The 16781-nt window shown below is 44.1% G+C and overlaps 1 protein-coding gene across 4 annotated transcripts in view; it reads right to left on the reverse strand.

Moving 5' to 3' along the window:
- TAX1BP1 (Tax1 binding protein 1) overlaps window positions 1–16781 on the reverse strand; it is a 126840-nt gene that overhangs the window by 82785 nt on the left and 27274 nt on the right. For all 4 annotated transcript variants that reach the window (XM_044292800.1, XM_044292801.1, XM_044292799.1 and 1 more), the window contains exons 4-5: window positions 15583–15770; window positions 3083–3241 (exon numbers count right to left, since the gene is read on the reverse strand). In XM_044292800.1, the coding sequence (XP_044148735.1) occupies window positions 3083–3241; window positions 15583–15770 (347 nt within the window). The remainder of the gene's footprint in view (window positions 1–3082; window positions 3242–15582; window positions 15771–16781) is intronic.

The raw sequence follows: 16781 nt of genomic DNA on the forward strand, positions 1-16781 counted from the left end.
GGACGCCAATACAACTGAATCTAATGCACTGGAAGAGCTGAAGGACCTGTGATGATATCACAGTCCATGTGATCAGTGCTGAGGGCAGTGGTTGAGAAGGACCTGCGATGATGTCACCATCATGTGACCAGTGCAGAAGAGGACGGCTCAGCAGTGAAGAGAAGTCCTGGGAAGAAGCTGTGGTGAGGTCTGCTACATGAGGAGAGGTAAGTGAAGGGAGAGGCAGAGCAATGCTGGGAGTTGAAGTTAGTTAACTGGGACTGTATGTTGGGACTAAAGGGATGTATGTTATTTACATGGGACTGAATGTTGAGGGGGTGATGTTATTTACACAGGACTGCATGTTGGGGCAGGGCGATGTTATTTACACTGGACTGTGTATTGGAGGGGGCTGGGGAGAGGGTAATGCTATTTACATGGGACTGTGTGTTGATGGCGGCTGTAGGAGGGAAGTGATTTTATTTACATGGGACTGTATTTTGGAGGGGGCTGTAGATAGAGAGGGATGTTATTTACCTTGCGACTGTATACTGGAGGGGGCTGGAAAGATGGTGTGATGTTATTTAAATAGGACTCTACTCTGTGAGCGCTGCGGCGGAAGTGAATGGGACTGAGTGAGATACCAAGCACAGCAGATATACAATGTACGGCACTCTGCTTGGTAAGCATGGAGAAGGTAGTGGCGCTCATAGGAGTGCAAGTGCCTTCTCAAACAGCTGATCGGTAGGGGTCCTGAGTGTCGGACCCCCACCAATTAGATACTAATGACCGATCCTGAGGTTAGATCATCTTATCAAAATCTCAGAAAAGCTCTTTAAAAACAGCTTCAATGTAAATTTGTACACATTTAAAACTCAGTGGCTTAAAAGGCGAAGAATCGGTTAGGTATTCATCTTCAGCATCTAATCGTCTCCTCTACATGGCTACCAGACAGTACAATCAGTTCAATAACTTTTTGGGGGATCAGGTGTCAGTCAGAACACTGGAATTTCTCATAGAAAGGAACCTCTGATATGCAGATTTCACGCATTTCAAGAAACTTCAGCCATTTTACTGGAGTGCAATTTTAAGTTACACAGACAGGCTTTTGGAAAGGAAAGTCAATCGGACATGATGCAGGGAGAGACATCTGAAGACTGGGTGGTCGGGTTGCGGAGACAACCATGTATGGGACCCGTTCATTAAAATAGGTCTATACATGATACTCTTCAGACAATTGCCTTTACAATCCGACCACCCAGCATGCAGTTGCTTGTGTCTCTCACGCCGGATGTTCAAACCCTGGAAAACTTCTTAAAGGGAACCTGTCACCGGGATTTTGTGTATAGAGCTGAGGACATGGGTTGCTAGATGGCCGCTAGCACATCCGCAATACCCAGTCCCCATAGCTCTGTGTGCTTTTATTGTGTAAAGAAAGCGATTTGATACATATGCAAATTAACCTGAGATGAGTCTCAGGGACAGGACCCGTTTTTTCCAATGCATTTTTTCATTGTGATCAGAATCCTTATCGGGATTCAAATGTAATCCGTTTTCACACGTTTTTCCGGATCCGGCGGGCATTTCCGGCGATGAAATTGCCCGCCGGATTCAAACAACGCTAGTGTGAAAGTAGCCTAATTTCAGCAGTCCAATAGAAATTGATGGAGAGAGTGCACCGCGCAACCACTGCTTCATTCACTTCCATGGGAACACCGGAGATATCCGAGCTAGCGCTTGGCTATTTTCAGCAGTCCCATAGAAAAGACTGTGCATGCGCGACTGCTCTCCGCTCACTTCTGGGGTCTCGTTCTGGAACTAGGTGTGGGTCCCAGAGGTGAGAACTGCACCTGACACCCTCGGCATATCCTAGAAATATGCCACCAATGTCTCAGATGAGACAACAGCTTTAAAGTCTTATCCACTCAGCTGCTAGATTTTCCAGACACAGTTCTACTGTGGAAAATCTGCAGCATATAAGCCACGTGGCCATACCCTTAAAGAACATCTAGAACATGCTCATAGTGGATTCAGCACTGCAAACACCCATTTGTGGTGCCATATGCTGTAGCAGCTCCGAGCCTGACGGGCCTAGAAGGGCCAGATTGCCGCGGCAGTAATTCCTTTCTGCATACAAATGCTATGGTCACGACCGCATGACGCCCCTCGGGCAGGAAACCGCATACGGCGCAAGCTTGAGGGGTGAAGCACTGGCTGAAGTATATTACCATGTTCACCTTATCGTTCCAGAGACAAATTGACAAATTTCCCTACACAAGGCAGAAAAATACATTACAAAAGGGGTCATTTACCAAATGGCTGATATCTGTCGCAGATTGCAGTGCAAAGGTTATTTGTCCCGCAATCTGCAACTTTTCCCCCACTCTCGCCAGGTCTTTTAAAAGGGGGCGTGGCATGGGCGGGCCACCAGGCCCATCTCATTTATCATTTTCTACACCTGTTTTAGGAGTAGAAAATGTTCTAAATCTACACCAGCAAGGAAGCCTAAAAATGCCATTATTAATAAATTACCCCCAAAATCTTTATTCAGGAGAAAGTAAAATTCACCAAAGAAGATTGCACACGCGTCTCTAGCAAAAAAATGCTTTTATTTATTGCACTTTTGCTATGAGTAAGGAAATATTTGCAAGAAACGCGTAGGCAAACTTCTATGATTGAAGGGAATCCTTGCAGAACCGCTGACAGTGCTACTTAGGAGCCAGAGAAACCAGCACACACATACTTTTATAGATGACTTTAGAATCTGCAGCTAAGCAAAATGATGTTTTATTTTGCAGGACGCAGTGGCTACGGGTGGAAGTGGCCAGGTGGCGAAACTTCACGGCATTCTGTATTGAGCCGCTTCAAAGCCTCTCCCCTTGGTTGTAGTGTCCAGCCAATCGTAACTCAGAGGGGAGGGGCAATAAAGTAGCCAGAGTGCAGAGAGCCACAGTGCCCAGCAGAATAAAAGACATACTTAGTAAAGGTTTGTAATAAGGGTACGAGTACACTGCTCACCCCGGCCCCTAAACAGCGCCATTAGTAGTTTTTTATGGTCAAAACTGCTGTCAGTCTCCCTTAAACATCTCCACGTCAGACTTACATCTCGCTCTGCGACCAGCTGGTCAGAACACTCTCTTTCACGTGACAGGGCACTTTCCAGTTGTTCCACCTCTTGCCGTAGCTGGGTTGTTTCTTTCTCCAGGACAGCGATTATCTTCAACAATTCTTCTTTTTCTTTCATAGTCTTTTCTATTTTTAGCTGAAATTAAGAGCAATGATTATTAACCCCTCAAACAACCAAGCATTCTTTTGCCAAATGACATTTTGCTAGATGCACAAGAAACAGAGAGAAAAGCACCTCGTTTGGGTGTAAACATACCTTATTGAATAGATTTTGAAAAAGAATACTGTGAAGTGAATAGGCTAAAATATATTTTAATTAAAAAAAAAATAAAAAAAATTGTGGCTTTTGCATCCACAAAAAGGGCAAATCTTCAATTTAAACATTTTTCTATGCAATAGATCAGTGAAAAACAGACCCCAAGGCCCCTTAACCCCCTCCTCTCTGTACATGTACAGTGGAAGTCGTCACTTACGAGCGCAGCAGGTGCCATAGCCGCCAGGTTTCTGCTGTTTCAAACAGCAGAGGCCTGGGTCTAATGTATGATCATCCATAAGGTCAATCACAGACATGTAACCCCTCAGATGCTGTGGTCAAATGAGACCAAAGAATCCGAGTGGTAAATATGTGGGAGCCACATGCTCCTGCGCTCGTAAGATTCCCCTGGGCTGAGATCGGGGAAGCTATTACATTACCGTGATAGCCTGGAGCCTTCAAACCACCTCACTTTCCCCAAAATACAATAAAAAAAACAAAAAACATTGGACGCGTTGTCATATCCTAAAACTCCCAAACTATTAAAATATAAAAATAATTTATCCCATATGGCACAACCGAAAAAAAAAAATTATAAATGGCCAATTTGCAGTTTTTTTGTTACTTCACCCTCCCCCCAAAAAATAAATAAAATTATAAACAGTGATCAAAAAGTCACACACACTTCATGGTATCAGTGAAAAGTACAGATTATGCCACAAATAAAAATGAGCAATATGGCAATAAAAAAGAAAAAAAAAATCTCCAAACCCAAACATACTAGACATGCTGCATGACACAACTACCAGTCACGTGGTCGGGCATTAAGGCGGTAGTCCGGTCAGATTAAGTCATCACCTATCCCCAGAATAGGCATTTCTATATGGGGTGCCGGCCAGGTGTGTTGCGGATTCGCAATTTGCGGGTCCACAACACACCACAGACATGTGTATGGAGCCTTAACATAGCAAATGAGCCTCTAGGAGCAACAGGGACATTACTGTTACACCTAGAGGCTCTGCTATCTCTGCAACTGCCGCGTCCTCTGCACTGACTGACAGGGCCAGGTAGGCATGATGACGTTTACACTGCCTGGTCCTGTAAGGGTCCATTCACACGTCCGTGTGTGTTTTGCGGATCCACGGATCCGTGGATCCGCAAAACACAGACATCAGCGATGTGAGTTCCACATTTTGCAGACCGCACATCGCCGTCACTTAATAGAAAATGCCTATTCTTGTCCGCAATTGAGGACAAGAATAGGACGTGTTCTATTTTTTTCAGGATCGGAATTGTGGAACGAAATTGCGGACGTGTGAATGGACCCTAAAAGTGCAGAGGATACAAGCAAAGATAGCAAAGCCTCTAGGTGTAACAGCAACACCCTTGTTGCTCCTAGAGGCTCATTTGCATATATTAAAACATCATTTTTCTCAGCAGTGCGGGCACATATGAACATGGGACCAACACAGATGCCTTCAGCTGCCAAGCGCACATGTAACAGGTCAGCCAGTTTTATAGGTACAAATCTGCTGACAGGTTCCTTTTAAATAAGTCCAGCCACAAATATTTGCCTGTTCTACAGTGGCCTGGTCTACTTTTGTTCCCTCACTTTTCCCTAAAATGTCTGTACTTTGAGGATTACTACCCATGTATAGATAATAGACATACATGTGTGCTACAAAAAATAAATAAAAGGGTACACGAAGAAAAATATAAACTTTTGAAATTCAGATTCCAGAAGGTAAAATTTTACTGTGGGCATAAAGTGGTAAGTTGAATGGAATGGGCACAACCTGTGTTTCAAATGTATGATGTCAGATAAAGGAATAAGATACATGTTCCCTTTAAAGTGAATTAGGACCTTGTTTTAATAATTATCCCAGACGACAAGTTTCTATTTAGTCCCAATTACTGAAATGTAATAAAATAAGAAACATATCGTTCGTCTTTTGGTTTCACATTTACAGCCTATACCATTTCAAAGGCATGTCGTGCAGGGATGGGATAATGTTAGGAATGGTATATCTTCTGCTTAGAAATCCTGCACTCAGATGTTAGTAGCTAAACTGGCTGGGTGAGATATGGGCACTTAGGCTACTTTCACACTAGTGTTTTTACTGGATTCGGCAGGGTTCAGCAAAAACACTTCCGTTACTGATAATACAACCGTCTGCATCCGTTATGAAGGGATCCGGTTGTATTATCTGTAACATTGCCAAGACGGATCCGTCATGAACTCCACTGAAAGTCAATGGGGGACAGATCCATGTTCTATTATGGCAGATTGTGGCAGAGAAAACAGATCCATCCCCATTGACTTGCATTGGGGGTCATGCCGGATCAGTCTTGCTCCGCATCCCTGGAAGGAAAGCAAAATACAACATGTTGCGGTTTGCTCTCCGGTATGGGAACGCAACCAAACGGAAAATGCATTTTGGAGCATTCCGTTCTGTTCAGTTAAGTTAAGTTAAGTCCCCATTGACAATGGATGGGGACAAAACTGAAGTGTTGTTTCCGGTATTGAGCCCCTATGACGGATCTCAAAACCGGAAAAATAAAACGCTAGTGTGAAAGTAGCCTTAACTAGGATAATAAACATATAAAAATGACAAAGCACCTAAAGCGTTCCGCAGGGGCGTCGTTAGGTCAAAACATTCGGGGCTTGAGCCCCGGATGTTTTGACCAGTGCCCCGAATGTTATGCTGGCAGTCATTTCCACACAATCTCCTGCACAGCCCGGAGCCTGACTCCGCCAACTAATGTGACTGATCACGTGCTCCTGACATCATGAAAGGTCCTTCTGCCCACTAGTAACTATCAACTCCTGAGGTAGGACATGTGAATGGAGCCTTTCTAGGTGCATGTTTTGGCTGTATTCTGCCCCCTGCCCTGTACTGTACCCCCTATGCTGCACTGTGTGTGCCTCCTGCCCTGTACTGTACCCCCCCCCCCATGCTGTACTGTGTATACCCCCTGCCCTGCCCTGTACCACATATGCTGTATTTTGCCCCCTGCCCTGTACTGTGCACCCCATGCTGTATTCTGCCCCCCTGCCCTATGCTGCACTGTGTGTGTCTCCTGCCCTGTACCCCCTATAATGCACTGTGCCCCCTATGCTGCACTGTGTGCCCCCTGCCTTCTACTGTACCCCCTATGCTGCACTGTGTGTGCCCCCTGCCCTGTATTGCGCCTGCTATGCTGTACTGTACCCCCTATGCTGCATTGTACCCCTATGCTGCACTGTGCGTCCCCCCCCCCCCTTGCCCTGTACTGTACCCCCTATACTATACTGTGGCCTGTACATTGCAACCTCCCTTCTCTGTCTCTAGTGCTTGCCACTATCATGGCACACTAAGGCCGGTTTTACATTACGTTTTGCCATTCGTCCAATCCAGGGGTAGGCAACCTACGGCACTCCAGCTGTTGTGAAACTACAACTCCCAGCATGCATTATTGCTCTGCTCTTCTCATAACTCCCATAGAAATTAATGGAACATGCTGGGAATTGTGGTTTCGCAAAAGCTGGAGTGCCGAAGGTTGCTGACCACTGGTAATGTATACAGACTGACACCATAAAAAAAAAATGATACGTTAATGTATAAAAAAATTTAGGATACAAAGCGTAGTGTGCTGCGCTTTTGTATCCCATTTTCCAACGTAAACATTAAACGGATGGCAAAAATGTGATGTGAACTCTCCCTTACATATGCACATACACTACGTGCAGAATTATTAGGCAAATGAGTATTTTGACCACATCATCCTCTTTATGCATGTTGTCTTACTCCAAGCTGTATAGGCTCGAAAGCCTACTACCAATTAAGCATATTAGGTGATGTGCATCTCTGTAATGAGAAGGGGTGTGGTCTAATGACATCAACACCCTATATGAGGTGTGCATAATTATTAGGCAACTTCCTTTCCTTTGGCAAAATGGGTCAAAAGAAGGACTTGACAGGCTCAGAAAAGTCAAAAATAGTGAGATATCTTGCAGAGGGATGCAGCACTCTTAAAATTGCAAAGCTTCTGAAGCGTGATCATCGAACAATCAAGCGTTTCATTCAAAATAGTCAACAGGGTCGCAAGAAGCGTGTGGAAAAACCAAGGCGCAAAATAACTGCCCATGAACTGAGAAAAGTCAAGCGTGCAGCTGCCAAGATGCCACTTGCCACCAGTTTGGCCATATTTCAGAGCTGCAACATCACTGGAGTGCCCAAAAGCACAAGGTGTGCAATACTCAGAGACATGGCCAAGGTAAGAAAGGCTGAAAGACGACCACCACTGAACAAGACACACAAGCTGAAACGTCAAGACTGGGCCAAGAAATATCTCAAGACTGATTTTTCTAAGGTTTTATGGACTGATGAAATGAGAGTGAGTCTTGATGGGCCAGATGGCTGGATTGGTAAAGGGCAGAGAGTTCCAGTCCGACTCAGACGCCAGCAAGGTGGAGGTGGAGTACTGATTTGGGCTGGTATCATCAAAGATGAGCTTGTGGGGCCTTTTTGGGTTGAGGATGGAGTCAAGCTCAACTCCCAGTCCTACTGCCAGTTTCTGGAAGACACCTTCTTCAAGCAGTGGTACAGGAAGAAGTCTGCATCCTTCAAGAAAAACATGATTTTCATGCAGGACAATGCTCCATCACACGCGTCCAAGTACTCCACAACGTGGCTGGCAAGAAAGGGTATAAAAGAAGAAAATCTAATGACATGGCCTCCTTGTTCACCTGATCTGAACCCCATTGAGAACCTGTGGTCCATCATCAAATGTGAGATTTACAAGGAGGGAAAACAGTACACCTCTCTGAACAGTGTCTGGGAGGCTGTGGTTGCTGCTGCACGCAATATTGATGGTGAACAGATCAAAACACTGACAGAATCCATGGATGGCAGGCTTTTGAGTGTCCTTGCAAAGAAAGGTGGCTATATTGGTCACTGATTTGTTTTTGTTTTGTTTTTGAATGTCAGAAATGTATATTTGTGAATGTTGAGATGTTATATTGGTTTCACTGGTAAAAATAAATAATTGAAATGGGTATATATTTGTTTTTTGTTAAGTTGCCTAATAATTATGTACAGTAATAGTCACCTGCACACACAGATATCCCCCTAAAATAGCTAAAACTAAAAACAAACTAAAAACTACTTCCCAAAATATTCAGCTTTGATATTAATGAGTTTTTTGGGTTCATTGAGAACATGGTTGTTGTTCAATAATAAAATTAATCCTCAAAAATACAACTTGCTAATAATTCTGCACTCCCTGTATAGGATGCCAGGATAGTCATGGAGGGGGGGGGCCATACAAAATTTTGCTGTGGGGCCCAGTCAGTTCTAGCTACGCCCCTGGCTGGCAGGGTCGGCCGCTCTGACTCTCCTGCGCTGCACAGCCCCGCCATCCTAATCCGTATCCTGCAATAACTAAACTTTAAAACAGCGCTTATGATCTCATTACTATCTTACACACTCAGCTCCGGAAACATGCAGTGCTGGTGGCGCTCGCTCACTGACGTCACGCGCCTGCTCCTCCCACTAGGCGGTGCAGGCCGTGACGTCAGTGAGTGAGCGCTGCCCGCACTGCATGTTACTGGAGCTGAGTGTCTAAGTCAAGATAGTAATGAGATGTGCGCTGATTTAAAGTTAAGTTACTGCAGGATACGGATTACTGAGGGGATGATCTGTTGGGTTGCCCAGACGGCAAGGCCCTTCACAGTAGTTATTAACCCGTTTCAGCAGTCCTCCATTCACTGAAGGGGGGACTGCTGAAAGGGCTTAATAACTACTGTGAAGGGAGGACTGCTGAAAAGGGTTAATAACTACTGTGAAGGGAGGACTGCTGAAAAGGGTTAATAACTACTGTGAAGGGAGGACTGCTGAAAAGGGTTAATAACTACTGTGAAGGGAGGACTGCTGAAAAGGGTTAATAACTACTGTGAAGGCCCATGGGGGCGTGGCTTCATGGGGTGGTGGCGTGGCTTCACAGGGGCGTGATACAATGGGCTTGTGCCCCGGATGTTTTCAGACCCTAGCAACGCCCCTGGCGTTCCGTTAGTATGCTACAGATATAACGGCACTGTGGTAATAAGTGGAGAATGCAAGCTCCTGATGAAGGACAGGCAAGCAACTGTAACAGCAATTAGATTATAAAAACAGAAGGAAAATAAAAGAACTTTCTATGTTGATGGCAGATGGAGAAATGCAAGAGTTGCTAACTCTCTTTAAGGCATCATGCACATGGCTGTATCCGTTTTTTGCGGTTTGCTAATTGTGTATGCGCCAAACACAGATACTAGCGGCGTGCGTTCCGCATTTTGCGGATCGGTACGTCTTGCCCTCTGTTAGAAATGCATATTCCTGTCTGCAAAGCGGACAAGAATAGGACATGTTCTATTTTTTGTGGCGCAGCGGAACAGATGGTGTGCTGTCCGCATCTTGGAAATGAATAGGTCCCCATCCGATCTGCAAAAAATGTGCATTGGATGCGGACCAAAACTAATGTTGTGTGCACGAGGCCTAAGATGGATCTCGATTTTTATAGGGAAGCATATTCTAATGACAGGCCAAATTTGATTGATATCTGTTACTAACCTATGTGTGCCATTATAAAATGATGAAGATCTACACTGTCTTTTGGTAAATAATGCTCTGGAGGATGTAAGATGTCACAGTCCATTTAAACACAGTTGCAAAACCAGCATTTCCCATAAATGAGTATAGATCTAACTATGCATAAAATCAATAATACAAGCCAATATAATAATAAAAAAATTACGAGAAAAAAATATGCATTTTTCTCCACTTATGAACCACTTCTCCTCCGCTTGCCTCCTGGATAGTAACATAGTTTATAAGGCCGAAAAAAATACACCTGTCTATCCAGTTCGGCCCGTTATCCTGCAAGATCAGAATAACTCCCTGGATCAACGATCCCTCTCTAGTAGCTATAGCCTCTAATATTATTACACTCCAGAAATTCATCCAGACCCCTCTTGAATTCTTCTATTGTACTCCCCATCACCACCTCCTCAGGCAGAGAGCTCCATAGTCTCACTGCTCTTACGGTAAAGAATCCTCTTCTATGTTTGTGTACAAACCTCCTTTCCTCCAGACGCAGAGGATGTCCCCTCGTGACAGTCCTGGGGATAAACAGATGATGGGATAGATCTCTGTACTGACCCCTGATATATTTATACATAGTTATTAGATCCCCCTTAGTCATCTTTTTTCTAAAGTGAATAACCCTAATGTTGATAATCTTTCAGGGTACTGTAGTTGCCCCATTCAAGTTATTACTTTAGTTGCCCTCCTCTGAACTCTCTCCAGCTCTGCTATGTCTGCCTTGTTCACAGGAGCCCAGAATTGTACACAGTACTCCATGTGTGGTCTGACTAGTAATTTGTAAAGTGGTAGGACTATGTTCTCATCACGGGCATCTATGCCCCTTTTGATGCAACCCATTATCTTATTGGCCTTGGCAGCAGCTGCCTGACACTGGTTTCTACAGCTTAGTTTGCTGTTCACTAAAATTCAAAGGTCCTCCATGTCGAGGGAGATGACCACACGGAGAGGGGGAGGTGGGAAGGGAGTTGGGGGGGACTGGGAGATTTAATAAAGGTTTATTTGATGCAGTGTTACTGACGTGCTGATTTGGATAAAGTATGATTGATTTTACTGTATTGATATCCTATTGTCATATAATGTATGGTTTATCTGACTAATTGGCTGTATGTAAAACCTTTAATAAAAATGATCTGATTCAAAAAAAAAAAAAATTCAAAGGTCCCTTTCCATGTGGGTGTTAACCAATGTTTTACCATTTAGTATGTACGGGTGACTTGCATTATTCCTTCCCATGTGCATAACCTTACATTTGTTAGTGTTAAACCTCATCTGCCACTTCTCTGCCCAAACCTCCAATCTATCCAGATCCCTCTCTATCAGTATACTGTCCTCTTCCGTGTTAATTACTTTACACCAGGCATGTCCAAACTGCGGCCCTCCAGCTGTTGCAAAACTACAACTCCCAGCATGCCCTAATAGCTGTAAGCTATCCAGGCATGCTGGGAGTTGTAGTTTTGCAACAGCTGGAGGGCCGCAGTTTGGACATGCCTGCTTTACACAGTTTAGTGTCATTTGCAAAGATTGATATTTTACTGTGCAAGCCTTCTACAAGATCATTAATAAATATATTGAAGAGAATAGGGCCCAATACTGACCCCTGAGGTACTCCGCTAGTGACAGTGACGCAATCTAAGTGTGTACCGTTAATAACCACCCTCTGTTTTCTATTACTGAGCCACTTACCCACATACAGACATTTTCTCCCAGTCGAAGCATTCTCATTTTTCATACTAACCTTTTATGCGGTACAGTGTCAAATGCTTTGGAGAAGTCCATATATACGAGATCCATTGATTCGCCGCTGTCAAGTCTAGAACTTACCTCCTCATAGAAACTGATTAAATTAGTTTGACATGACCGATCCCTCATGAAGCCATGCTGATATGGCGTTATTTGCTCATTTTCATTGAGGTACTCCAAGATAGCATCTCTTAGAAATCCTTCAAACTGTTTACCCACGACAGATGTTAAACTTACCGGCCTATAGTTTCTGGGCTCTGTTTTTGGATCCTTTTTGAATATTGGCACTACATTTGCTATGGGCCAATCCTGTGGAACACACCGTCAGTAAAGAGTTCTAAAAATATCAGAAATAAGGGCCTGGCTATGACATTACTTAAAGGGACTCTGTCACCACTTTCTAACCCCCCCTTTTAAAACTATTGTTCTCTCCATGGCGCCCTTGTGATTACAAAGGTGTTGTTATAACATAAATTCGCTGTCTCGTTTTGATAAAAATACCTTTTATCTAACCTGTCAATCTTGTGGATAAGGTGCCCAGGGCGTTTCTGAAGGTCTGAAGCTGCCGCCCGCCGCCGTTGGTGCCCAGCTCCTCCCCTGATCCTTTCAGCGCCACCTGAATGTAAAGAAATCCGCCTCCGGCTCTCGCTCAGTGCCCCCTCCTCCTTTTCAAAGATCCCGCGCGTGCGGAGGAGGGGGCACTGAGCGAGAGCCGGAGGCGGATTTCTTTACATTCAGGCGGCGCTGAAAGGATCAGGGGAGGAGCTGGGCACCAACGGCGGCGGGCGGCAGCTTCAGACCTTCAGAAACGCCCTGGGCACCTTCTCCACAAGATTGACAGGTTAGATAAAAGGTATTTTTATCAAAACGAGACGGCAAATTTATGTTATAACAACACCTTTGTAATCACAAGGGCGCCATGGAGAGAACAATAGTTTTAAAAGGGGGGGTTAGAAAGTGGTGACAGAGTCCCTTTAATTTTCTTAGAATACGGGGGTGTATGCCATCTCGTCCTGACGATTTGTCTATTTTAATCTTTTTAAGACGCTGCTGTACTTCTTCCTGGGTCAGACAGGGCACTTTTAATGGGGAATTTACTTTTACATTCTGCATTTCATCTAACAGTTTATTTTCCTCAGTGAATACAGTGGAGACAAAAATATCTTTGCTTTCTCCGCATCGCTCTCTGAAACTTCCCCCTCATTACTCTGTAAAGGGCCGAACCTTCAGATTTATACTTTTTACCATTTATATAATTGAAGAACATTTTAGGGTTAGTTTTTCTCTCTTTGGCAATTAATCTCTCGTTCTCTAGTTTGGCTGCTTTTATTTGTTTTTTACATATTCAATTTTTTTCCTTATAGTTTTTCAGTGCTTCCTCGCTACCCTCCTGTTTAAGTGATTTAAATGCTTTCTTTTTGTCATGTATTGCTTTCTTTACATTTCTATTTATCCACACTGTTTTTTTTCTTGTTCCTTAACCTTTTATTCCCATAAGGTATGTACCTCTCACAATTAGATATTAGGATGCTTTTAAAAATATCCCATTTTGTGGCTGTATTTTTATTTTTGAGGATTTTGTCCCAGTTAGTTAGGCCTATGGCCTCTCTTAGTTGGCTAAATTTAGTTTTTTTGAAGTTTGGTATTTTTGTTCTTTCCTGAAGAAACACTCTTTTGAATGACAATTGGAAGGTTATTACTTTATGGTCACTATTTCCCAGGTGTCCCCCAACCTGCACATCTGTTGGTCTGTCAGGCCTATTGGTTAATACTAAGTCCAGTATGATCAGGTCTTTGGTTATTGCCAAGAACCTGTTTCTTGAGATATACAGGTTTCAGTTTCCCAGTCTATATCTGGGTAGTTAAAGTCCCCCATAATAACGACCTCATTATGATATGCCGCCTCGTCTATGTCGTTTAGTAGTAGATTTTCTGTGGACTCTGGTATATTAGGTGGTTTATAATGAACTCCTATTAGTAATTTATTATTATTTTTGCCTCCATGTATTTCTACCCACACTTATATATTCTCGGACTGTGGGCTTTAGACAGAACTTTACATAAAGGCAGACCCCGCCCCCACACTCTCCGCTTTTGGCAATCCTTTCTAAACAGACTGTAACCCTGTACATTAACTGCCCAGTCATAGCTATCATCCAGCCATGTCTCAGTTATTCCCACTATGTCATAGTCCTCCTAACACATCACTAATTCCAGTTCACCAGTTTTATTAGTCAGGCTTCTGGCATTAGTATACATACAATTAAGAGGTTTATGTATATTTTTTACCCTACATCTTTCCTTCTGAGCTGTTCTAGTCCCTCCTTTCATTCCTCCCCCAGTCCCATTACCTTGCCCCCGGTCTCTATCTGCACTATCTTCCCCTCCTATAATGTAATTACCCTCCCCCAGTCCCTAGTTTAAACACTCCTCCAACCTTCTAGCCATCTTCTCTCCCAACACAGCTGCCCCTTCCCCATTGAGGTGCAGCCCATCCTTATGATAGAGCCTGCAGCCGAGAGAGAAGTCAGCCCAGTTCTCCAGGAACCCAAACAACTCCTTCCTCCACCAGTTCTCGAGCCACTTGTTAACCTCCTTAATCTCCCGCTGCCTTTCTTGTGTGGCTCGTGGTACAGGTAGTATTTTGGAAAACACTACCTTTGAGGTCCTTGCCCTAAGCCTGTGCCCTAAATCCCTAAAATCAATTTTAAGAACGCTTCACCTACCTCTAACTTTGTCATTGGTTCCGATATGGACCATGACCGCTGGATCTTCTCCAGCCCCTCCCAGTAATCTGTCAACCCGATCCACGATGTGTCGAATTCGAGTGCCCGGAAGACAACACATCGTTCCACGATCCCGGTCTTTGTGACAGATCGCCCTATCTATACCCCTAATAATTGAGTCTCCCACTACCAGCACCTGTCTGGCCTGCCCTGCTCTCCTGGTCCCCTGCTTACTGGAGCTGACATTCCCCTGACTGGCAGAGGAAGGGTCCGGCAGCAGCAGTGCTCCCCCTGAACTGACATCCCGTCATCTGCCAACCCTGCAAACTTGTTGGGGTGTGTCAGATCAGGGCTAGCCTCCCTGGCACTCTTACCTCTACCCAGCTTTCTAACTGTTATCCAGCTAGCTACCTCACTTTCCTGAGTCTCCTCGCTACCACCCTCCCCCACATCTACCCCATAGAGTGCTTGCTCAGTGAGCAGCAAACTCTTTTCCAAATTGTCAACGCTTCTCAGCATTGAAACTCGCTTATTAGATACACGATGTGCGATTCCAAACGGGCAATTTGCTCACATTTTGAACAAAGATATGCACCTTCAAACGGCTGTTTTAGGACTGCATACATTAGACAAGATGTGCACTGGACTGCGCTGTCGATAATGGAATACATACCGTACTAAATGGGGATTACGCAAGAAAAGAGAAAAATACAATATGGTGCAGTGATAAGAATCTAACTTACTGTAGTCTCCTCCTAAGGTCACACACTTAATACAAACACACACTGGAACTCAAACACGCGAACGCTCACAAGCTCGCATTATTTGTCTGCTTGACATAAGTGCAGCTCTCAAACCAGCCTGCTTTTTTTCCTCTGGATTCAAAGGGATGCATCACTTAACTCTTAGGTCAGTGGTAAAAATCAGTCTTTGAAACAGACTTTATATTTACTTTATATTAGGTTACATGCTGCTACATGGAGTGCGCAAAGCAAAAAAGGAGAAGGAGAAGGGAGCTGCTGCAGGGAGAGAGAGGCATAAATAAAATCATACAATAGTCAGATATTGAGTTATTGGTCATGAATTCACATGCCTAGCTTATTCTGAAAAGTCACCTGGAACACTTTAAACATACCTCAAGTAGACCAGCCTTGGTTGTTACCACCAACATGTCAGAATGACCTTCATCTTCCATCGTAAGTAGTTCATCTACAGGAGACGATGCGCGAAACTGGAAGGGTGTGCTTGCTCCCCGTATTTCTCCCTTATGGGTCACATAGCAGAACTGGTAAAATTCTCCATCATCATTAGGAAGGTAGTATCCTAAAGACAAAAAACAGGAGATGGATTTTAAAACCTAGTCAAAAACAGAAGAGAATATTTTTAACCTCAGCTATTGGGTAAGTTCATTAAGACTTTCAAGCGACCATCCAGTTCAAGAAAAAAAAAAAATATCATTAAGTGGGGAACGAAGAGAACCCTAACCCTGTGTCCTCCGTATCATGTTTTTAGTTGCAGATTTGCAGCCTTGCTTTTCCAGCCGTGCTTTTGGATTGGCCAGTGCTGTTCACGTGAGAAGTGCTCGCCAATCCTAGGGCCACAGGAAGTGTCTTGGGCTACCAGATGAACAGTCTAAGAAGCGGTGAAGACATCTAGGATGACAGAAGAGGAGCCTTGGAACAGACGGAGCTGCAGCTAAACAGATGAAAATGAGGGCAACAGGTAAGTGTTCTGTTCGCTCCCTAGTTACTGTGAATTTATTTCTTGACCAAGAGGATCACTTTAAGGGACATTCATCTTCCACTATACTACTTTTCAGCCCGGTTCACTACTTTTCCCAAAAAGTAGGCTGGAGCGGGGGGCACATTTATTATATTTAATGGAAAATGTGTAGATTATATCTGAGGTGTACACTGGCTCCCCTGCCGCCGGTGTACATATCAGTTCTGCGCACAGACCTGCACAGATGATCCACTATTATTATGCAGTATGTGGTCTCAGTTACCACAGAGCAATGCATTTTGGGAGATTAAATTACATACATTTAAGGCTAGGAAAAACTTCAGAAAAATCGCAGCACCCCCAATCTTGAATTAAATCCTTCTCTTTATTAGCACTGAAAAAAGCAACGTTTCGACACAACAGGCCTCTTCCAGGCCATAGCTTGAAAAAGACCTGTTGTGTCGAAACGTTTCTTTTTTCGGTGCCAATAAAGAGAAGGATTTGATTCAAGATTGGGGGTGCTGCGATTTTTCGGAAGTCTTTGCTGGCATTTAAGGGGCCCTTCAGGCTGGGGCCTGACATCGTGAGCACTGCAGCTTAAATTTGGACTCA

The sequence above is a fragment of the Bufo gargarizans genome, chromosome 5 (genome assembly GCF_014858855.1).
Source record: "Bufo gargarizans isolate SCDJY-AF-19 chromosome 5, ASM1485885v1, whole genome shotgun sequence".
In the NCBI taxonomy this organism is placed as follows: Eukaryota; Metazoa; Chordata; class Amphibia; order Anura; family Bufonidae; genus Bufo; species Bufo gargarizans.